Here is a 23,231-nt window from a genome sequence, read left to right as displayed (position 1 = left end):
GGACACCGGCATAGCATGGGTCTGGGGACAGTTACCAGTATGGCATGGAGAGTGGGAATGGGCACAAGCATGGACACCAGCATGGGGTCTGGGGACAGGCACCGGCATGGGCAGGGTGTGCAGGAATGGGCAGCAGCATGGCTTGGGCATGGCAAAGAGCCTGTCTGCCTTGGACAGCGGCACCAGCATGGGCAGGAGGTGTGGGAACAGGCATGGGCACAGGCACCAGCATGGGGTGCTGGCACCAGGATCATGGGATATTTGAATGGACACTGGCAAAGGGCACGTTGTGGGTGGAATGGGAATGGGAATGGCATGTGCATGGGAATGGGGCATGGAAATGAGGCTTGCAGGATGCTGTGGGGAGCCCAGGGGGGCTGGAGGTTCTGCCAGCTTCCCCAAGGAGCAGCAGACACCAATAAACATGGGAATGATGGTCTCACCCTTCTGGCCTCTGGGGTTATTCCTGGCATGGATCAGGCCGGGATGCAGCCCTGGCTCTGCCCCTTACTGTGAAGTGTGGGCTTCTGACCTGTAGGTTCTGCCCCACTTCCAGACCCAGGGCAGGGATCACATCACACAAGGCCTGGTGCTGGGTCACTGCAGCCACTGCTGTGGCATTTGCACTGGGGAAAGGAAATGAAGCCCATGTCTGAGCAATGGGAACAGCTGGGAAAACCCAAAGCACAACGCCTGGGCCCTGCTCGCACCCAGAGCAATCATCACCCTCACTGCCTCCAGCAGGAGCACTTGGGGACCATTTACCCCGCTCATGGGGATGAAAGCAATGCCTGGCCCTGCAGCCACCTTCCTTTGGGACACGTTCTGAGGCCCAGATGCCTTAGGAGAGGATCAGCAAGGAGGGGTCAGGATGTGGCCCCAGGAGTAAAGTGTCTCCTCCATCACCCCCTCAGTGCCACAAACAGCCTCAAACTTGTCCATCAGGAAACCAGCTCCCTCCAACCTCTTGCCCCTGAGACCCATCCTTGTCTCCTATCCCAGCTCCCTCCATCACTTAGGCAGGGTTACATCCCACACCATCAATGCTGCTCCGTGCAGAGCTCCCACCCGCCAGACCCCACTTCACATCACTTGGACCAACCCAGCACAGAATGGAGTGAGGGGAGCGGCAACCACATCCCCACCGTGTGCCTGGGCCGAGCATCCCTGAGGAAGGGACCCCCATCATGGGACCCCCAGCAGACGGCCCCTGCTCCCTGCATGTGCTGTATCCTTGCCCCACACAAGCGATGCTCGTCCTCGCAGGAAGACTGACGGGGCGCTGGGAAAGCCAAATAAATACCTCGCTCTTAAATAGCTGCTGTATTTATAGCCTGCGCTTGGCACCGAGTCCAGGGCTCTGACAAACTCCACTCCAGCTGAGCTGAAAGGAAGCATTGGAGAGAACAGGTTTCACAGCAAAGGATCCAGACGCACGTCTGCACAGCGCAGGGCGGCTGGGAGTGCGCGTGGCTGGGATGGAGCACGGGACCTTGTCCCAGTACTGTCCCCATGGACTCGCCTTTGCTGTCCTGTGGCCACGGGCACCCCCCATCCTGCTTCATTTCTAAGTGATGGGGTGAGCATATCTGTAGGGGCATACATAGACATGCATATATACATATGAAAAATTAATATAAGTTGTGTATATGGATATATATACAGTTATAGATACATAGGTATAGATATATAAGTATAGATACATCTATATAGATATAGATATAGGGTCCAGAGGAGGCCATGGAGATGCTGCGAGGGCTGGAGCAGCTCTGCTCTGGAGCCAGGCTGAGAGAGCTGGGCTGGGGCAGCCTGGAGAAGAGAAGGCTCCTGAAGGGGAGACCTTAGAGCAGCTCCAGTGCCTAAAGGGGCTGCAGGAAAGCTGGAGAGGGGCTTGGGACAAGGGCCTGTAGGGACAGGCCAAGGGGAATGGCTTGAACCTGCCCGAGGGGAGACTGAGCTGAGCTCTTAGGCAGAAGCTCTTCCCTGTGAGGGTGCTGAGGCGCTGGCACAGGGTGCCCAGAGAAGCTGTGGCTGCCCCATCCCTGGCAGTGTTCAAGGCCAGGTTGGACACAGGGGCTTGGAGCAAGCTGCTCCAGTGGAAGGGGTCCCTGCCCGTGGCAGGGGTTGGAGCTGGAGGAGCTTTGAGGTCCCTTCAACCCAAACCATCCCGTGCTCCATGGCGCACACACCCGGACACATCCCCTCATCTCCCTCCATGCGCTCCCATCCCCTCCTTCCCCATTCCCCCTCTTCACCCCACCCCGGTTCGCGTTGTTGTTCGCTGTGCCGGCGCCAGGGGGCGCTCCGCTGCGGCGAGAGAGGGGCGGGGCCAAGTGACGCAGTCCCGCCCCCCGCGCGCGCGGTCAGTTAAGCCCCGCCCTTTCCCCGCGGTCTCCCCCCCCCTCCTCGCTCTTCCCCCCCCTCCCGCCGCAGCCACCCGCAGCCTCGCCCGGCTCCGGTGCGTGCGGGTGCCCCCCCCCATATCCATCCCCCAGCCCCAGCCGCTGCGGACCCCCCCCCGGAGCCATGGCCCCCATCGGACTCAAGGCTGTGGTGGGAGAAAGTAAGATCCGTGTCCGGTCCGCGGAGGAAGGGAGGGGGGTGTCACAGTAACGGGGTTCTGGACCCCCCCTCCCTTTTACCGGGGGTGGGGGGATATTGCGGGTGCGCAGTGTGGCCCTCCGGGGACGGCATCGTTGCCTTGGGGGGGGGCACACAAGGGACCCACCCCATGGGGCAGGCGGCAGGACGTGGGGACAGGGCGGCCCGGTGCGATCGGGGTTTGCTGCCCCCCCCCTCCCGTTTTTATTCATTTTGGGGGGTTTGGGGTTTTTTTCTGCAGTGCCGAGGGGAGGGGACAAGGGGGGGGGGGGTGGAAAACGGAGGGTGGGGGAAGAGGGAAGCGAAAAGCGCCTGAATCTGCCCCCCCCCCCCAGCTCCTAAAGGCCGAGGGGGGATCGCATGATGGGGAAGAGCCGCTCGCCCCCCTCTCGGGGGGGGTCTGAGCAGGGCCGGGGGGGGGCCGTTGGTTCAGGCCTCTCGCTTTGTCCGCAGCGAACCCGCTTCCAGCGGTTTTCCTTATGGATATCGGTGTTTTCCCGGCCGCGGCGCCGCTTCCTTGTTCCCGGGGGCGGGGTGCGCCCCCCCCAATCCCTTACCCCCCCCTAAATCCCCCTTTCCCACGGGCATTGCCCCTCGGGTCCCGGTCCTGCGGCGGTTCCGGGCCCCGCGATCGCTTCCTTCCTGCAGCCGCTGTTTGCAACGTCTCCATTGGGGGGGGTGGAGGGGGGAAGGAGGGGGGGGTTCCCAAAACGCTCCAGGCTGGAAGCAGGGGGGGAATGGGGGGGTCCCTTCCAAAGGGCAAATTAAAGCGGCCCCCCCTGTTTGTATTTATGCATAAATTGGGCTGAAACCGAGGGAAAAAAGGGCAGGAACCGGTGAAACTTCCCCGTGCTCCCCGCAGCCATGAAAAGCCGCTCTCGTCCCTCCCCGCTCCTCCTGCGGGATTTATTTCCGTGGCATCCGGGCCCGGATTCCTGTGTTTTTGGGGGATGGGGGGGCGGTGTTTGTGGTGTAATTCTGGGATGGGGGGGGGGGTTGTATGTGTGTGGCTGTGGGTGACATCCCCGCGGTGGGGATGCGGATGGTGCAGCCGGGGCTGGTGGTGTGATCGGGTGGGTGGTGATGCGATGGGAAAGGGGGGGGGGGGGATCCCCCTGGATGGATGGCCCTGCTTTGTTCCCAGGCATCACCCTGCCCCAAGGATGGGGGGGTTGAGCTGTTCCTTCCTCCTCATGGGCACCCCGGGGTGCTGCACTGGGGGTTTGAGCCCATCGGGCTGGAAAACCAAAGGGAAAAGGCGAGGGAAGGGGTTGTTTCGCTGCTGCAGGATGAGCTTTGGGGAGGGGGGAGGTTGGCTCTTTGCTGGGTTTGCTTTAGGAGGGGTCCCCTCGCCTCCTGCCACCCACCCACTCCCAGGCCCCATCCGGTTCTCCCAGTGCCCTCCTGATAGAGGGGACAGGGACCAGCTCCTCTGCATGTCCCTTATTCCATTCATTGTCTCTGCGCTGGAATAGGCTGGGGGAGAGCAACACACACGCACACACATCATGGAAACCTGCCTCCATCCTTCCCTTCAGGGTAACCAACTGCTCTGTGCTTCCCTGAAAAATCTCATTCCAGACTGGAAGCGGTAACTGGGAGCCGGGCATCAGGGAAGCGGGGGTGTTGGGAAGGAGGGAGCAGGGATGTGCAGGCAAAATGCTGCAGAGGAGTGAGGGACGGGGCCCCTGAGGAGCACCCTGCGGGCTCCAGCCCTCCCATCCCTCCTCGGGCTCCCATGGGAAGCTCCTGCCCTTGGTGGGTCCGGTCCTGCCTTGAGGTGCTGTTTTCAGCTGGAGTCAGGAGCAGGGTACCAGGACCTCCCCCACTGGGCACCAATGCGGATGGCACACGGCTCTCCCCCACTGCACCAGCCTGCTCGAAAGGGATTCCCTAAGGCTTTCCTGCAGAAGATGCTCCTAAGGAGCAAGAGGTCCAAGCCTGGGGCTGACTCCCATGGCAGGGTATCTCCCCCATGGACGGAGGGAGGGAAATCTGGATGGATGCTGCTGTGTTGCCATGGCTCGCTCTGCCAGGCCCCCCCTCCATCACTGCATTCTGCCCTGGCTTCCCTCCAGACCTGGATTATTCCTCTGACCAGCTGGTGACACGGCAGGGTTTGGAGGCCCCTGGAGAGGTGGGAAGGGGGATGAGGTGGGTGAGTGTTGCAGGAGATGAGCAGAACCAGATTGTCCCCCCCATAGAGCCATGGGGTGCGGGCTGGGGGTGTCCCTGCGCCCCCCCGCAGCATCCATCAGGGATGGCTGCATCCCTTCAGGACTTGCTTTCCTTCAGCCGGGGTCAGAGCTGAGTGCGATGCCCAAGGACCACGTCCTCCTGTTGTGCCTCTGCTCCCTCTGCAGCCACCTCCCAAGGACCCCACTGAGAACCAGTCCCTTTGCTCTGGTTCTGGTTTGCAAAACCTCACCCAAGCATGGAGCTGATCCCTGTTCTGAGCCCCCCCCATCCCCACATCTTCCTCTGATCCCCATCGCATTCACATTCCCCATCCTCTCTTGCCCCAGGGCCTCCTTGCCCTGAGCTTCCCCTGCCCAGGCTGGTCCCTGCTCCCCTGCAGCACCCTGCAGTGGAGAGGAGGAGGAGGAGGAGGAGGTGGCTGGGTTTTACTTCACTGAACCATCACCAAGCCGGGCCTGCTGCAGGGGTGACACCTGCACAGTGCCTGCCACCGCCATGGGCTGGTGCAAGACACGCAGCTGGAGTGATGCCCACAGTGGATCTGACCCCTCCCCGGGCCCCTGCAAGAGGAGAGAAACCTCCCCAAGGGCTTCTTCCTTTTGCTCACGATGCTGCCATGGACAGATGGGAGCAGCAGAGCAGCCCTGGGATAAGGGAGAACCCTGCTCCCTTCTGGAGACAGCAGGAAAACACCTTTCCCCCAGGACAGGAGCTGATCTTCCTACGGAGCATCCTTGCTCTACAGCCTCCTGTGCTGGAGTGCTGCCTGCCAGAGCCCCACCGGGGAGCCCCATGGTTAAATCCTGCCTGGATGAGGTCTGATGGGCCCACAGCACCCATGGTGCCACCCAGTGTCCTCATCTGAACCTCTCGAGGGTCCACATTGGGACGTGATGACTTGTGGATGCAGGCTCCTTCCGAGCTGCGCAGGAGTTGCTGCACCTCCAGGGACAGGGATGAGGCACAGGCAGGGGCCATGGGGACCTGCTGGTGTGTCACTCCCCCAGGATGCATGGGGCACCCCATAGCTCCCACCACCCCTGTGCCAAGGGCACAGATGCTGCCCATGGAGGATGCTCCATGCCCAGCTCAAGGCTTGTGTGCTGCCCCGGAGCCAGGTCTGACAAGGGAGAGGAGGCAGCAGAGGGCACAGGGCTGGCTGCTGCTGGTGGGACCATTGCAGGGATGCACATTGCATCCTCCTGCCTGCACATGGTGGCCTCTGTGCCCTGTCCCAGTGCCCAGCTCCGGGGAGTCCCAAGGGCAGGGAAGGAAGGAGGGCTGAGGGATACTTGTCCACGCATGACCATGGCAGGGTACCAGGAATGACAAACCTCGCTTTGGCATCGCATCCACCCACCGGTGTCTGCCTGTGCAAGAAGGTTGAAGGGAACTCGGACCCTTTCCCTCTCAAAAGAAGGGAGAAGGGTCTGATTCTCCTGCCCCTCTGAGGAAAAGCATCCCAGGAGAGATTCCTTCCCTCTTCCCACAAAACCAACACGGTTAAAAAGAGAATCACTGTCACATGGCTTCTGGTTGCACGCTGAGAAGCAGATGCTGCGTCCACCAACTCACAGTGCGGGAAGGGACTTGGCTCTTGTGCTTGGGAGAGTGCAAAAATAGATGGAGCCGGAGGTGCATTAACGTAGGGGCTTCCGTGTTTCCCGTATGAACGTGTACACACACGTGTGCTGTAGGGTCACTGATGGAGCCCATCAGTTGTGTCCCTAAGCGAGTGGCAAAGATCATCCGGACCTTGCCACGCATCGGCTGGACCCTCTTGGTTCAAGGCAGAGAAGAGCCAGCTCAGAAAGTCATGGTCACACACATAGGAAGGGGTGACTTACCCCTGGGAGGGGGTCACCTCCCCTCCAGGACACTGACACCCCGTGTGTGCTGTCCTGCTGCAGCTCCTCTTGGCACAAAGCATCCAGGTACAGCATCCCCCAGGGATGGAATCACCCGGTGGAAGAGGACAAGTGTAACTAAAGGGTGATGCCTTCAGAGGGGACCTGATGTGCTCTGTGCCCCATTGATTCGACCCAGACCTGCTCAGCTCCCACATCCTTGTGCACACCTGAGGAATCAGTGCCAGGAGTGGTCCCACAGGGAGACCCTTGTGAACGTCACTGCAGTTCCCCAGTGCAGGCAGCGAGAGCCATTCATGGCGGTGATCGTGCATTCCATTTCCCTTCCTCCCTTCTGGCTGTGTTACTGAGTTCAAGACCTCCACGTCCCTGTTGTCCCCTCTGGGCTCTGCAGGTTTCCCATGGTTTTGGTGCATCCCTCACAAGAGCAGAGCAAATAGGAAAAGGAGGAATGTGGGTGAAAATAGCAAAGATCGCCTCATCCAGGGCTGGGGAGGAAAGGGTGAAGCTGAGCCTGGGTGGTTCTGGACTTACTGGAGCTGGATGGCACCTGGGCTGCATCATTGTCAGGTTCCCACGTGAGGAACGTGTCCTCCAGCAAGGTGTTGAGGACACAGAGTGCTGCAGGGGAGATATGTGAGCCTTGGGTTATGGACACAGTGTTCTCCAGACTCAGATCACCCGTGGGGTGGCTCTTACCTGCACTGAAGGACACCAGCCAGGCTTTGCCTCCTGTAAGTGAAGTTATCCTCTGTGTCCTCAATGGGGTTGCTGCCTTCCTGCCATCCTCTGCTCCATGGAGCCTGGTTTACTGGGGACTGCTTGAGGATGGAGCGCTGGCACCTTGAGATCCCTGCTGAGGATGCTCAGAGGTAGATCCGTGCTCCACTACATTCAGTTGTGGTTATGTCTATGCAACATTCACACTGTCTTAAGCAATTAGTTAATGAACCAGCAAAAAGCAGTTGCCAAGTCAACCCAAACCAAACATGTTCCTCTTGGAGATGCAGCACGACAGCTTTAGAGAAGTGGGTCTTGAGCAAACTTCACTCTGGGTTCCTGTGGTCCCTGCCTGCAGCATCCCTCACCCATCATGGTGCTCCTGGTGGATGTGATTCCACTGCTTCCACCACTGGTTCCAGGCTCTTTCTGAAGCAGGATAACGGGATTGGGGCATCCCAGATGGGTCCATCTCAGCACAGGCTTTGTGTGGGCACAGACGATGGCAGGGTTGGTTCCTCTGCCCCCACAACCAGTTGGAGACATGGGGCTGGCTGCTGTTGCCCAGCCAGCTTGCTATAAATACCATGGGCTAAGCCTCTTGGAGTGATGTACAGGCTCAGGTCCTACTAGGCCACCGTGTCACCACCTTCTGGCCCTGCTTGGAAATGATGCAGTGGGTCATTTCCGTGCCATGTGTCGCAGTCCTCCATTGGCAGATGGGATGTGCTTCCTTGTCCATAGGCACTGGTGTTGTCTCTGCATTGGAGGATAAGTCTGGAGCTGTCTGTATTGTCTGTTCTTGGTAGATATTGGAACTAAAATCATTCCAGCCTGAAGGAATCGGATGTAGTGTGGTAGGTCCAGACAAGCCAAGTGTTGAAGGCACTGGATGAGATGCACATATGCATTTTTTCCCCTGGTGAAGGTGAAAAGCTTGGCCGTGAGCATCACCCACTGATGCTAGAGTCCAACAGCCCTGGCTGGCCAGACAACCTGGGGACACTGGTAGCAACATCTGACCTGCTAATGTGGGAACACAAGAGCATCCCGCTTGGGATGGAGATGCACTACCTCGCGTTGATCATGGACCACTGTCCTGGTGCCAGGCTGATGGTTCACAAGAGGTGGCCAGGCTTGACTTGAGGACCTCAGGGAATGGAAGGGTCTCTTGCTGATCCTATAACTTCTCTTGAGCGTGGAATTGGACCGTAGAATGGTTAGGGTTGGAAGGGGCCATAAAGAATTGGCTTAAGGATGCTTTCCCTGGCATTGCTCATCCTTGATAGCATCAAGACATCAACAGCGCGGTATGTGCTGGCATCCTTTCTCCTGGCTGGATATGCTTGTGCCAGGGATGCTGCTTAGGAACTGCCCCGCTCAAGGACAGGTCTGGTATCTTCTCACATCTGGCCTTGGCCAAGCCCTTGGTGCCTCATCCGTCCCTATGTGCTCATCTCCCACCCAGCAGCAGATGCAGGGTCCTTGTTTGGTGATGCCTGGGTACCTCCATCCATGTGCTCACATCCTGCCCAGCAGCCACATGAGCCAGAACAGCCCCAGGGATAGGCTGCACCCTTCTCCATCTCCTTTGCACCCCCGAATTCCCACATTCCACCCTTTCCATGACACCTCTGGGGCTCCCATGTCCTGGGCTGTCCCCTCCTTGCTTCAGCAATGGAGCCTTTGCACCAATGGGCCCCAGGATGCTCTTTCCCAACCTCCTTCCTTCTTTCCTTCCCCTCCCAGCCCTAGAGCAAAGCCATCACAGGGGCAGGAAGCCTTTTGGCATCCAGACCCTGACCCTGGTCACCCTCAGTGGGGCACCACCATGGCCCCTGTGCTTCACTCCACATAGTCTGCAGTTGAGGTTGTTGGGGTGGGATGGAGGGCGGGAGCTGCCTTGTAAACAGCTCTGTTATTCCTGGAGCCTTGCTCCGGGGAAGGAGCCAAATGTGAGTAATGGAAGGAAGAGGAGGGATGCTCTGGCTGGCATCCCTGCTTCCCGACTGTGCTCCTGCACCAGCGAAGGACCAGAGCGCAGGATGGGGCCAGGCTCCTGCCTATGGGGAGAGCAATTCCCGTTCCACGTTTTTGCTGTGTGGATGACCTGGATTCGGATGGGTAGCACATATGGGTGTGCAGCAGCTTTTCCCACCCCAGCTGTGCCCATCTCCATCCCCTTTACCGATGGAAAGGCTAAAGGATGTGACCAAGGGCAGGCAGGACTCCAGGTTGATGGCCAGCATCCTTCTGGAGCATCCCATAGGCAGACGTCACTGGGAAGGAGATGATGTGCAGCGGCTGCCTCCAAAAGCTTTGTGTCATGGTTTATCCCTGGGGGTAACTCAGAAGCACGCAGCCACTCACTTGTTCCCCCTCAGAGAGACTGGAAGAAGGGGGCAGACACTTTATAAACCCAAAAAGAGCTTTACTGGGGGAGCCAAGGCAGTGACGCCTCAGTAGCGGGCTGCACATAGCACGTGTGTTTAATAGCATAGAAACATCCCTTAGCTGGGTTTAACTGGGCATTCCAGTCCCTGGTCCTGGAAGCAGAGGCCCAGGGCAGAAAGCCAGGGAGAAGCACCATGGGGAGGACACGGATGCAGATTCTCCCTTAGGATCAGCAGGGCAGTTCCCAGCACATCCCTGCTGTGCGAGGGGTGATGCTTCATACATGGGGTACAAAAGGGACCTTCAGGGACCCCCCAGTGCAGATGTTTGGCAGTGCATGTGACTGGAAACCCCCTATCCCGCAGTCCAGCCCCCCAAGGGGCACCCACTGCACCCCACTCCTCACATGGCCTTAACCTGCACCCCATAGGGAGCAGCCCCACCGGCACCCCATGGTGTATGGGTGCAGGGTGGCCATAGGGCCGAGGGGTGCGGGGGGACCCCCGGCTGCTGCTGTCCCTGTTGGTTGCATAAACCCGGCCAGCGCGGGAGGTGAAATGGGATTTGGGGGATTACAAGGACCAGGCTGAGGCCGCTTGAGTCTTGTTTCTAAAAGGAGCTCTTAAGCCCTTGTTGTTTTCCTGGTGCTTCAGATTAGGGCTGAGACATGGGGGGGGTGGGACCCCCCCCTCCCCACAGTGAACCCATAGCTCCCCACTTGTGTGAGCTCTGCTGTTAGTGCCAAACATGAGATAGAAACAGGGCTGGGGGTGAGCATCCCTCCCTGGGTACCCCAAACCCATCCCCGTCTCCTGCCCCATCCCTAGGAAAGGTGCTGGGGAGTGGGGCTCACCATGGGTTGGGGGTTCAGCGCCTCCCATGCTGCTGTTAGCGGGCCCTGGGGTGCTACAGGGGGGGCTTGGGGTGCTCACCCTGCCCTGTGCTCCTTTCCTTGCAGAGATTATGCACGATGTGATCCGGAAAGTGAAGAAGAAGGGAGAATGGAAGGTGAGCATCAACCCCTGTGAGGGGAGAGGAGAGGAGGAGGAAGCAGGGAGTAGGTGCAGGCAGGGAGCCCCCCAGGATGGGCAAGGGATGAGGAAGGAATGGGACAAAGATGGGGAAGGGATGGGAAAGGGGAGCTTGTGGCTGCCCCCTGTGCCCCAGCTCACAGCCCTCTCTGCAGGTGCTGGTGGTGGACCAGCTCAGCATGCGGATGCTCTCCTCCTGCTGCAAGATGACCGACATCATGACTGAGGGCATAACAAGTGAGTAACCAGCTCCCAGCCCAGCAAACCTCACTGCGGGAAGGGCAAAACCTCCCTCTTGGACCACCAGAGACACCTTGGGGTGGCACAGGCCAGTACATCCATGCCCATCCCACTTGGGATGGAGATGCGCTACCTCCCGTTGCTCATTGACCACTGTCCTAGTGCCAGCCTGATGGTTCACAGCCTCCCTCCTTACCTGCTGGGGCCGGAGGAGCCCAGACACCTCATTCCCTGGTGGTATCTCAGCCTGAGGACCAGACAAGGTGTTATCTTATGTCAGCCTCTAAATAGCTCCCTGCAGCACTCAGAAAGCAGCAGAACACCCTAGGCTGTGCACTGGGAGGTTTTGCCCCAGCCTGGGTACCACCGAAGCATCCCCTACCCCGTGCGGTCTCCTCCAGGTGAGGGATGTGAGAATAACCCAAAGCAGCAGCAGGATGGGAGCACACGGACAAATGCACTGCTTACCAGTACCTCCACACAGCCCCGGGGGCTGGGACTGCTGGGAGGGCAGTGGTGGGATGTCCAACAGCTCCTGCCCTCGCCCATCCCTGCCATGGGCCTTGTTTTCCCCCTCTCCAGTTGTGGAAGACATCAACAAGCGCCGGGAGCCGCTGCCCAGCCTGGAGGCCGTGTACCTCATCACCCCCTCTGAGAAGGTGAATACACAGCATGGGGCTGGGGGAGGCAGTGGGATGCCCGTGCTGGGCCCATAGGGAGCATCTTGGCTCCAGTGAGGCCAATGGTGCAATGGAGCAGAGGCTTGGAGCGTGCCTCATGCTGGGAGGGAGGATGCTGGTGCCACCCCCGTGCCCAGCCCAGCCGGTGCCTTCTCTCTTGCAGTCCATCCACTCCCTCATCAACGACTTCAAGGATCCCCCCACCTCCAAGTACAGAGCTGCCCATGTCTTCTTCACTGACTGTGAGTACCAGAGGGGAGGGAAGGTCCCTGGCACTAAAGGCACGCAAGGATGCAGGGATGCTGAGCTCCTCCTCTCCCTCCCCTCACAGCCTGCCCCGATGCCCTCTTCAATGAGCTGGTGAAGTCCCGTGCTGCCAAGGTCATCAAGACCCTGACGGAGATCAACATTGCCTTCCTCCCTTCCGAGTCCCAGGTGAGGCCGGGATGGGGCAGCCAGGGGATGCTCAGGCTCCTCCTCCAGCCCCTCCGGGTCTGTGTCAGCCTCACACCGCAGGCTGGCTCCTCAGCCCTTCCTCCCTGTCTGCTTTCATTACTTGTCGGGGCTGAGCTGCTGTTGGGGATTTAGCAGGGAGCCAGCCCGCCTGGGTGAATGGATGCGATGAGGGGGACCGCAGGGACAGATGGTGCCGGACCTGCTGGTGCCATTAACCCTTGAGTGTTTGTGGGGGGGCAGCGGGTGGAAGATGAGCTCTTGGCATGTCCAGTTCTGGACCCCTCACTGCAAGAGAGACATTGAGGGGCTGGAGCGGGGCCAGAGAAGGGCAATGGAGCTGGTGCAGGGCCTGGAGCACAAGTGTGATGGGGAAGGGCTGAGGGACCTGGGGGGTTCAGTCTGGAGAAGAGAAGGCTCAGGGGGGACCTGATGGCTGCCTCCAACTGCCTGACAGGAGGATGGAGCCAGGAGGGGCTGGGCTCTGCTCCCAAGGAACAAGGGACGGGACAAGAGGAACCGGCCTCAAGCTGCACCAGGGCAGGTTTAGATGGAGCTGAGGAACAATTCCTGCCCCAGAGGGTGCTCAGGCATTGGAACAGGCTGCCCAGGGCAGGGCTGCAGGCACCGTCCCTGCAAGTGTTCACACAGCGTGGAGACGAGGCCTCAGTGCCATGGGTTAGGGGTGGCCTTGGCAGTGCTGGGAACGGTTGGACTGGATGAGCTTAAAGGGCTTTTCCAGCCCCATTGGTTCTGTGGTTCTGTGGTCTCCACACACAGCCAAACCGGCTTCTGGTCTTTACCAGGGGAGCAGCGTGTCCCCAGCTCTCTGCCCCTACTTGGGGCAAACGACTGCTGCAGGACTGCCTCTGCTCACCCTGCATGGGGGTAAGGACCATGCTGGGGAAGACACCGGGGACCACAGAAAGCCCAAAGGATGCTCCGAGCATCACTGAGCTCAGCTGGGGTTAAATCCAGTGCCCAAACCCACCGGCGCTGCTCCCCCGCTCTGACCCCGCTCCCGCTGCTCCCCCAGGTTTACTCCCTGGATTCAGCTGACTCCTTCCAGAGCTTCTACAGCCCCCACAAGGCGCAGATGAAGAACCCGATCCTGGAGCGCCTGGCGGAGCAGATCGCCACGCTCTGCGCCACGCTGAAGGAGTACCCGGCCGTGCGGTACCGGGGGTAAGGACAGCACCCACTGCACCCCCTATGGACATGGGGACACATCCTCATCCCCACCTGGGGCCATGCTGAGCATGGGACATGGATGTGGCTGAGGACGGTGTGGGGATGGAGGAGATGGGGATGGATGCAGTGCTCAGAGTGCTACAGGATGCTCTGGGAGATGGGTTGGGATCCTGAAATCCAAGTGGAGCACTCCAAGGGGAGGTGGGAATAGGCAACAAAACTTGCTGAGGTGCCTCCTCTCCCATGGCAAAGGGAAACCAGCAGCTCCTCCCCATCCCATGCCACTGCCCTGGGGAGCTGACCTCTCCCTCTGCTTCCCGCAGGGATTACAAGGACAACGCCATGCTGGCACAGCTCATCCAGGACAAGCTGGATGCTTACAAAGCTGATGACCCCACCATGGGCGAGGTGAGCGGGGATGAGGGGAGGATGCTTGGGTGATGCTTCACTCCTAAAGTCCCACTGGAGCTCCCAGTCGCAGTCACAGACCCCAAGTGGGGACCCAAAAGTGTCCCTGGCAACTGCCTTGGGGCTGGAGTAGCCCCTGGCCCCACTGCTGATGGTTCCCCCCATTCTGCAGGGTCCAGACAAGGCTCGTTCCCAGCTTCTCATCCTGGACCGTGGCTTTGACCCTGCATCCCCGGTGCTCCATGAACTGACTTTCCAAGCCATGAGCTACGACCTGCTGCCCATCGAGAATGATGTCTACAAGTGAGTGCGGTGCTGCTGGCCCCAAAGTCCCCATGGTCCCACCCAGGGCATGAGCGGCAGCAGGATGCTCATCCCTCCATCCATCACAAGCCATTGGCTGAGAGAAACCATTCCCACCTGCAGTGTGGCAGGGAATGGTGGGCAGCAGTGATGCAAAAGGGGCTTTCCTTGCCTTCAACCCATGGCTTCTTCACAGCGTTTAGCAGGTGAAGGGGAGAAGTTGAATCAACTTCACCCCGCTTCTGGCAGAGCCGAGAAGAGCCCCATGTCATAGAATCCCAGCCTGGTTTGGGTTGGGAGGGACCTTAAAGCTCCTCCAGCTCCAACCCCTACCATGGGCAGGGACCCCTTCCACTGGAGCAGCTTGCTCCAAGCCCCTGTGTCCAACCTGGCCTTGAACACTGCCAGGGATGGGGCAGCCACAGCTTCTCTGGGCACCCTGGTCCCCCACCTCCTTCAAACCCAGGCACCAAGGGGACATCGCATCCCTACAGACCCCACTGTGATGCTCCCTGTCCTCTTCCCAGGTACGAGACCAGTGGCATTGGGGAAGCCCGGATTAAGGAGGTTCTCCTGGATGAGGATGACGACCTGTGGGTCACCCTGCGCCATAAGCACATCGCCGAGGTGTCCCAGTGAGTGTCCCTGCTTGCTGGCATTGCCACGCAGCCCTGTTGGTGTCCCTGCTCCCTGACAGCGCTGTCCTCCTCTCCCCAGGGAGGTGACCCGCTCCCTGAAGGAGTTTTCTTCCAGCAAGAGGATGAACACAGGCGATAAGGTGACAACTGCATCCGCCAGGCTGGGGACGGGCATGGGGGACACTCGATGGGGACCTCCGCAAAGGGTGCTCAGGTCTCCTGATGGGGGGAGATGGCTCTGGGGTCCTAGGCTTGGAAAAAGGGGGTGACTTTGGGGTCAGTTTGCCCCTGGTATGGGGGCCTCTGGTTCCCTGAGCTGGTGGCAATGAGGGGGCCGTGGTGGAAACAGGATGTAAACGTGGCCAGAAGCTGGAAGCTCCATCTCAGCCTCAACCAAGCGCACCTGGGGGGCAGAGGAGGGTCCTCAGGGGGTTTCTCCCCCCATCACTGCAGTTTGCAGAGCTGCCAATGCCAGCTCACCCCCTGCCTGCTCCTGGTCCCCCAGGGTGAGTGACCGTGGCTCCTTCCCTTGCAGACTACCATGAGAGACCTGTCCCAGATGCTGAAGAAGATGCCGCAGTACCAGAAGGAGCTCAGCAAGGTACGAGGAGGGTGGGATGTCCATGCAGAGAGCCCGTCTATGGAGCAGGGTCCCTGGCCATAAGCAGGGGCTTGGGGTGGTGGCACAGGGACCCTTCGCTGGTGGTGACCGCAGCACTGGTGTCTCCCCAGTACTCAACCCACCTTCACCTGGCTGAGGACTGCATGAAGCACTACCAGGGCACGGTGGACAAGCTGTGCCGAGTCGAACAGGTACCACCGGCCCCACATCCCCATTGGGGACAGCTGGAGCTGGCAGCTCCTGCCCCACAGCTCAGCACTGAGCCGTGGGTTGAGGGATGCTGTGTGTTATCTGCAGGACCTGGCCATGGGCACCGATGCGGAAGGGGAGAAGATCAAGGACCCCATGAGGGCCATTGTCCCCATCCTGTTGGATGGGAATGTCAGCACCTATGACAAGATCCGCATCATCTTGCTCTACATCTTCCTGAAGAACGGTGAGGAGGACACAGGGGCAGTGGTGGCGAACAGCTCAGGGTTCAGCCAACATAAGCCACGTGGAAAAGCTTCTGTCACCCTTTAGAAGGCTTATGCTGGAGGGAGAAGCCCCATATCCCCCACCACCACCGGTCCCACTGTGCTGGGTGGCAATGGAGGGGCTGTGTCCCTCATGGGGAGGCATTTCTCAGGAGGACACTATCTCCCTGTTTCATGTCCAGGTATCACTGAGGAGAACCTGAACAAGCTGATCCAGCACGCTCAGATCCCAGCTGAGGACAGCGAGATCATCACCAACATGGCCCACCTCGGGGTGCCCATCATCACAGACGTGAGTGTCCGCCTCCCAATGCCCATGGTCCTCCTTGCGCAGCACCCAGCGTGCTTTGGGGTGTGCCTATCCTATGGGATACCCCCAGCATCCCTGTGAGCTCCCGCACCAGTCTCAGGGTGTCTGTGCTCTCCCTCTGCCCAGTCCACCCTGCGCCGCCGGAGCAAGCCCGAGCGGAAGGAGCGGATCAGTGAGCAGACCTACCAGCTGTCCCGATGGACCCCGGTCATCAAGGACATCATGGAGGTGAGCAGCAAGGACAGGGATGGAGCAGGAGCACCAGCACTGCCTGGGAAGGGGCTGCAGAGGACCATGACCTCTCCATGGAGTCAGACTGGTTTGTGTTGGAAGGGACCCTAAAGCTCCTCCAGCTCCAACCCCTGCCACGGGCAGGGACCCCTTCCACTGGAGCAGCTTGCTCCAAGCCCCTGTGTCCAACCTGGCCTTGAGCACTGCCAGGGATGGGGCAGCCACAGCTTCTCTGGGCACCCTGCTCCATGCCCTGTTTGCTGCTTGTGGCCGTGATGGGCGCGGTTGGGAGGCCTTATCACAGGTGTGTCCCAGCCAAGCCAGGGGACAGGCATGGCCCCATCAGGAGCTGCCCCTGGATATGGCCGGGGACCCCAGGCACCAGAGCTGCTCCCCAGCACGGACAGATCCCACTTGCTCAGACACAGACCCTGAAGCCACATTTGGGGAATAGAATAGAATCACAGAATCACAGAATAGTTTGGGTTGGAAAGGACCTTAAGATCATCCAGTTCCAACCCCCCTGCCATGGGCAGGGACACCTCACACTAAACCAGGTCACCCAAGGCCTCGTCCAACCTGGCCTTGAACACTGCCAGGGATGGAGCATTCACAACCTCCCTGGGAAACCCATTCCAGTGCCTCAGCACCCTTACAGTAAAGAACTTCCACCTTATATCCAATCTAAACTTCCCCTGTTTAAGTTTTAACCCATTACCCCTTGTCCTATCACTACAGTCCCTAATGAAGAGTCCATCCCCAGCATCCCTATAGGCCCCCTATAGGGAAGGGGCCATCAATGCAGTCAGTGCCACCTCTGCTCCAAGGCACCACCACCAAGCAGAGCTGCAGCTCCAGCAATTCCCACAAGCCCATAAAAGCTCACCTGGAAGCCCTTTGGGGGTGGCTTCTTGCCCAGGGAGTCCCTAAATCTCATCCCCAGGACCAGAGGGGACTGCAGAAGGCAGCAGCATCTCACCAGCTGCATCATCACCACTGAGTAAAGCAGGAGCAGGGCCCTTACCCGGGGGGGGAATCCTACCCTGTGCTGCAGGCTGTGCTGCCCCACAGCATCACATCACCCTTGTCGCCCTAAGTGCTCCCTATGACTGGAGCGCAGGCAAATTGTCCCATTAATTCAGCCTATGCAAATATATGCAGATGAATCCTGACCTAAATGGGCCAATCCTATTGGGTGCAGCCCTATGGGGGGCCTCTTGGGTTTGTGCCTGCCCCTCGCTGACCCCATCTCTCTGCCCGCAGGATGCCATCGATGACAAGCTGGACACCAAGCACTACCCGTACATCTCCACCCGCTCCTCCGCCTCCTTCAGCACCACTGCTGTCAGGTGGGTACCGAACCCCCCGCTCCCAGACACAGATCCCTGCATCACTGACAGCATCCAGCCCTCATCTGTGCGCCTGCGAGCTGCTCTGCCGTCATTCAGGCATCCTCTGCCTCGGTTTCCCTCTCTGCAGCAGCACTCGTGGCTGAACTTGCTCTGACAGCAGCATGGGACATAACCATAGGATCCCAGCCTGGTTTGTGTTGGAAGGGACCTTAAAGCTCCTCCAGCTCCAACCCCTGCCACAGGCAGGGACCCCTTCCACTGGAGCAGCTTGCTCCAAGCCCCTGTGTCCAACCTGGCCTTGAGCACTGCCAGGGATGGGGCAGCCACAGCTTCTCTGGGCACCCTGTGCCAGCGCCTCAGCACCCTCACAGGGAAGAGCTTCTGCCTAAGAGCTCAGCTCAGTCTCCCCTCGGGCAGGTTCAAGCCATTCCCCTTGGCCTGTCCCTACAGGCCCTTGTCCCAAGCCCCTCTCCAGGTTTCCTGCAGCCCCTTTAGGCACTGGAGCTGCTCTAAGGTCTCCCCTTCAGGAGCCTTCTCTTCTCCAGGCTGCCCCAGCCCAGCTCTCTCAGCCTGGCTCCAGAGCAGAGCTGCTCCAGCCCTCGCAGCATCTCCATGGCCTCCTCTGGCCTCGCTCCAACAGCTCCACGTCCCTCTTTTGCTGGTGCCCCAGAGCTGGATCAGGGCTGCAGGGGGGGTCTCCCCTTCACATAGCAGAGGGGCAGGATCCCCTCCCTGAGCTGCTGCCTGTGCTCTGGGGGTCCTGCGTTTCTAGGATGCTTAATGCCCATCCTTCACCCTCCTCTTCCTCTCTTTAGTGCCCGCTATGGCCACTGGCACAAGAACAAGGCCCCTGGCGAGTACCGGAGTGGTCCCCGCCTCATCATCTTCATCCTGGGCGGTGTGAGCATGAACGAGATGCGCTGCGCCTACGAGGTGACACAAGCCAGTGGCAAGTGGGAAGTGCTAATAGGTGAGTGGGGCCCTGTCCCCGCGCCCGCCGGGCTGGCTGCTCATCCCACCTCCTCCATCCCGCCTGTTCCTGCCTCCACAGCACCCTGGGAGCTGGAATGCTGTGGAAAGGGTTCCTCCTGCCGCCCGGTGTCGCCCCTCTGTCCCCAGGGACTGCCTTGGCTCCCAGTTTTCCTCTCCCCGGCTGGTTTTGGTCAAGCAGAGCTGGGTGAATGGGAAGGAGGTTTTGCAGCTTGAATTGCTCCTGTCAGCCCCATTGCACCATCGGCAGTGGGGTTGTTACAGGGAGGAAACACGCAGTAGAGGTGTGCAACTGCACGCAGTGACCAGTGGGCAACAGGAGATGCATTTTTGGGTTGCACACACGCTGCATCAGGAGGTGCGTTTTCCCATAGCACACATTGCAACAGCTGTGTGACAGGATGTGTGTTCAGCTCCTGGAGGAGCCGTGGGTCAGGCATGGAGGACATGGTGTTAGCAAGGAGCTTTAGGTCCCTTAAAATCCCACCAGGGAAGCACGGCTGGATACACATCTTGTAGGGCAGGAGCCCCTCACCACCTCAGAGGTGCAGAGCCTCTTGCCAGCAGCTCATCCCGCTCCTTGTATTCCCTTGGGAGCAGCAGCCCCCTCTCCATCACCTCCCGCAGCCCCCGGGGCCCAGCACCGCTGCCCATCACATCCTGCCTCTCTCCGGGGACCATCCCCTGCATGCGCCTGCGATGCTCCGGGTGGCAGCCGCGTCCTTCCTCTCCTCACGCCATTGCAGGGTGTGGGGGGGCCCGGGCGCAGCCGTCAGCCCCGCTCTGTTCTCCTGCAGGTTCTACTCACATTCTCACTCCCACCAAATTTCTCATGGACCTGAGGCACCCCGACTTCAGGGACTCCACTAGGGTATCATTTGAGGATCAGGCTCCAGCAATGGAGTGAGCCAGAGAAACCAAGTAAAGGCAGCTTACTGATGAAAAAGAAACTCTTCCTCCCTGAAGGGTTTTCTTTGATTCTTCCTCCTTTCTTTAATTATTATTACTGGGGGGTTCATTTGTTCGGTTCTCCGATAGGAAAATGCTTGCAAGTTCCTCCTATCAGGGGGAAAAGCATCCAGCGCCGCTCCATCATCCCTCTGCCATGTCTCTTGGCCAGTCCTGGCTGGCTCCTTCATGCCATGAGCTCCCCCTTTGCCAGGGCTGGAGGGGCTGGGGGTGGTGGGTCAGGGTCCAGCAGCAGCATCGCAGGGTCAGGCAGGGGGAACGGAGCATCCCGGGATGCTGCCCACATCCCACATCCAGCACTGGGGCTGGAGGTTCAGTGCCCGGTGCTTGTGCTGGCTCCAGCCCCACTCATCCCTTCCAGCAACAACTGGGTGCTGCCGTTGACCCCCCTCCTCCCAGCTCCAGGGTGTGATGGGGCTGAAATCCTGATGGGAAAGTTCAGGTTTGCTCTTGTGGTCCCTTTTCCAAGGCTGCCGGTGAGGCCCATCATGGCATTCCCATGAGCCATGTGCTGGTGTGCACGCATCCAGGCAGGCTGCAAGGGCAGCGGAAGGCAGGAGCCCTTTACCTCCTCCTCTCCCACCCATCCCCTTCCCAGCCACCCTTTTGACCCAAGGATGCTCTGTGCAGGCAGGGGAAGAGCCTGGGGGCTGGAGAAGATCCGTACATGCTGCCTGCCCTCATCCCTTGTGGCTTTTTGGCATCCCCAAAGTGTCCAGGAGCGTCCCCACTGACCATAACCCTGCTTCACAGTCACCCCCTGCCTCATCCCACCCTGCTCCATACACCTCTGCCACGTCTCCTTTTCCATTCCTTTCCCATTATACCCTTCCCAACACATTTCCTCGCAAGCATTTCCACTGGCGTGCGGGGCTGTGGCCACCAGGTAAGGCCTCGCTTGGCGGGGTGGGGGAACGGGAACGGGGACAGCACGGACATGAACCGGGGACAGCATCACTGGAGCATCCCAAAGCCATCACTGATGCTCCCGCTCCGTTTCTTCTGCCCCGCAGGGTCCACGCACATCCTCACCCCACAGAAACTGCTGGACACGCTGAAGAAGCTCAATAAGACAGAGGAGGAAAGCAGCAGTTAAAAGGAAGCGCTGCCGCCGCCACCACTCGATGCCGAATCCAACCTTCCCCCTGGGTGCAAGCAGCACCCGGCCCTGGCCCCGGCCCGGCTTTTGATCTTGTTCTTGTGTTGATTCCCCCCCTTATTCCCCTCCCAGCGCTTTCCCAATCTCATTTTATCCACAGGGAGGGGACAACAGCCCAAAAGGAACACATTAAACCCGATGCGTTGCGTTGAAAAGAGGAAAAGAACACAAATTCTCTCTCTATTTGTAGCTGCAGCTATTGGGAGCACCCAGGGGCTCATCACTGAGTGCTCCATCAGCCCATTGCTGGCCTTTTTCCCAACGCTCCTCCAGGGAATGTGGTTCCATGTGGATGGATAATGGCTGAACACCCCCCCCCCCCCATGGCTCCAGCCTCTGTGCAAGGCTGGGCTCTTCCTGTTATGGGGTGGTGGGTGCTCCTGCCAGATGTGCACGCCAACATCTGGCATGGAGGGGAAGGGGGGGGGTAATCAGGCTGCACCCGAGATGCTTCACGCTGTGGCAATTCCCATGTGAAAAGGGACCAAAATGGTCAAAACCTGGAGATGGGGCCTGTTTTGCTTGTATGGCTGCTCCTCTGCCCTGCTGCAGCCCCCCCTTCTCTGGGTCTCTATATATATAGAAAGAGAGAGATATATATGACAGAACCCCTGGATCTTTACATATATATCTCCCTCTCCATCCATCCCCATGGAAGTCGGCGCTCCCATGCCCGGCTCCTTGTGTCATCCCGTGGTGAATGAAGCATCCCTGAGCGTGCCGTCACCCCGAGGCCCCCACCCCAGACTCTGTGTATATTAATGACTGTGTCTGTGATGTTCTTACAAGCTTGGTGTATAGTGATTTACCCAAACCTCGGGTTTTTAGTTGGTTTTTATTGCCCCCCCCTCCCTTTTCCCTTGCCGTTAGGTGCACTGCAATATTTTGGGGTCCATCGTTTTGTTCTTGAAGGCTGTGACCCCCCTTTTCCTTCCCTTAAATCTCTCTTTCTTGCCTCGTTGGTGGTTCCCCCCCCTCAACCCCTTTCCTTCCCCATCTATTCCTTGCCCATAAAGTTAAATATATATTTTTAGGGCAAAGGCTGTATCATTGCACTGATCTTTGTTGGTTCCTCCTTGGTCCTCCCGCCCTGTTTGAGTTCCTTGGTTTTAGCAATGCAAATGCTTCAGGATCTTGTATGTTGGACATTATTATTATTATTATTTTTTCTGTTAACAGTTATTTATATAAAAAATAATTTATCAAAAAGGAAAACTTAAAAAAAAAAAAGAATCTAGTCTGTCTTGGACCTTGTTTACCTTGGAATTACTGGAATCTAAATGTTGGAAAGTGTTGAAGCACAAACATGTATCATCTCTGTATATCTGTTCTTCTGTACTAAAGCACTCGAGTGACTCAATAAAAGCGATCTCCATCCCTAGTGCAACCTGCCTGTGCTGTGCTGCTTGCTCAGGGGATAGGGAAATCTCCTCTCCCGCCCCCAAACGCTTCCAAAGGGAAGGATCCTGGTGCGGTGATGCTGAAATTGGCCCAAGAAGTGGTTTGGGAAAGGAAGGCAAAGCCGCAAAGCAACCAACTGCCTTTATTTTGTTCAAAAATAGGTGATTCTCTCAGTACAAAATAGCAGCCAAAGGGCTCTGCTTGGCCTTACAAAATCAGAGATACGCTAAAAAACATCATCTTTGCTCCTGGCTGGTGCCTTTGGGAGAGCTGGATATGGCTGCATGGGCCCTGTGTGCTTCCCAGCTGGGACACTTGGGACATAGGGATGAGCAGATGCAACCAAAGACATAGAAACCCTCTTTAAAAGCCCCTCTGTGTGCCCCAATTCCCTCCCCCTCCACCCCAAACCACAGTATTGGGAACCCCCATTCCCAGCCCATCACCACAACCTGGGCTGGTTGCAAGGTCTGGGCTCAGTGGCTTTGGAGAGGCTCTAAACCCGAGTAACTCATGGGGGGCATTTGTGATCCCCCCCCCTCCAAAGGGGGGGCTTTGTACAGCCACAGTAAAACACAACCATGGGCACTTCAGGTAGGTCCTACCTATAAACAAAGCCAGGGGCTCCTGCAGGCTGGGATGCTCAGGATGGAGCAGGGGGATTGGCTGGGCTCAATCCTGCCCCTGCGTGGGTCCCACAGGGTGGTTTTCAGCTCCAGCAGCCCAGATCCCTTGGGAATGCCAAGGAACAGCCCAAATCCTTCTCAGTTTCTGTCAGGATGAGACGGGGGGGTGGCCACATCCAGGAGCGGCCAAAAACACCCCGTAAAAATGCCCTAAGGATTATGCTTGAAATTAAAATCAGAACACGTATATATGTATCTATATATAGATGCATATCTATATATACTGTAGCTCTAGATACATATCTATATATACTATAGCTATATACAGAAACATATCTGTATATACTATATAGACACATATCTGGATAT

At 58.5% G+C, this 23,231-nt stretch overlaps 1 protein-coding gene across 2 annotated transcripts; it reads left to right on the top strand.

Moving 5' to 3' along the window:
• Nucleotides 1–2,417: 2,417 nt before the first annotated feature.
• LOC133211995 (syntaxin-binding protein 1) lies at nt 2,418–22,222 on the top strand. 2 transcript variants are annotated; one of them, XM_061352940.1, is made up of 20 exons: nt 2,418–2,563; nt 10,741–10,790; nt 10,969–11,050; nt 11,636–11,712; nt 11,897–11,975; nt 12,065–12,168; nt 13,223–13,371; nt 13,701–13,785; nt 13,958–14,088; nt 14,616–14,723; nt 14,806–14,866; nt 15,262–15,327; nt 15,459–15,539; nt 15,646–15,784; nt 16,007–16,116; nt 16,261–16,362; nt 17,629–17,714; nt 18,533–18,687; nt 19,505–19,628; nt 20,690–22,222. In XM_061352940.1, the coding sequence occupies exons 1-19, from the start codon at nt 2,527–2,529 to the stop codon at nt 19,612–19,614; spliced, it is 1,812 nt and encodes a 603-aa protein (XP_061208924.1). In that variant the 5' UTR covers nt 2,418–2,526; the 3' UTR covers nt 19,615–19,628; nt 20,690–22,222. The 2 variants fall into 2 exon arrangements, with proteins under 2 accessions (XP_061208924.1, XP_061208925.1); XM_061352941.1 differs by lacking the exon at nt 19,505–19,628.
• The last annotated feature ends 1,009 nt before the right edge of the window (nt 22,223–23,231 follow it).

This window comes from Neopsephotus bourkii, unplaced genomic scaffold, assembly GCF_033783945.1.
Source record: "Neopsephotus bourkii isolate Nb327-2 ecotype Australia unplaced genomic scaffold, CSIRO-AGI_Nbou_v1 NB_659, whole genome shotgun sequence".
Taxonomy (NCBI): Eukaryota; Metazoa; Chordata; class Aves; order Psittaciformes; family Psittacidae; genus Neopsephotus; species Neopsephotus bourkii.
This window is presented reverse-complemented; position numbering and strand designations above follow the sequence as displayed.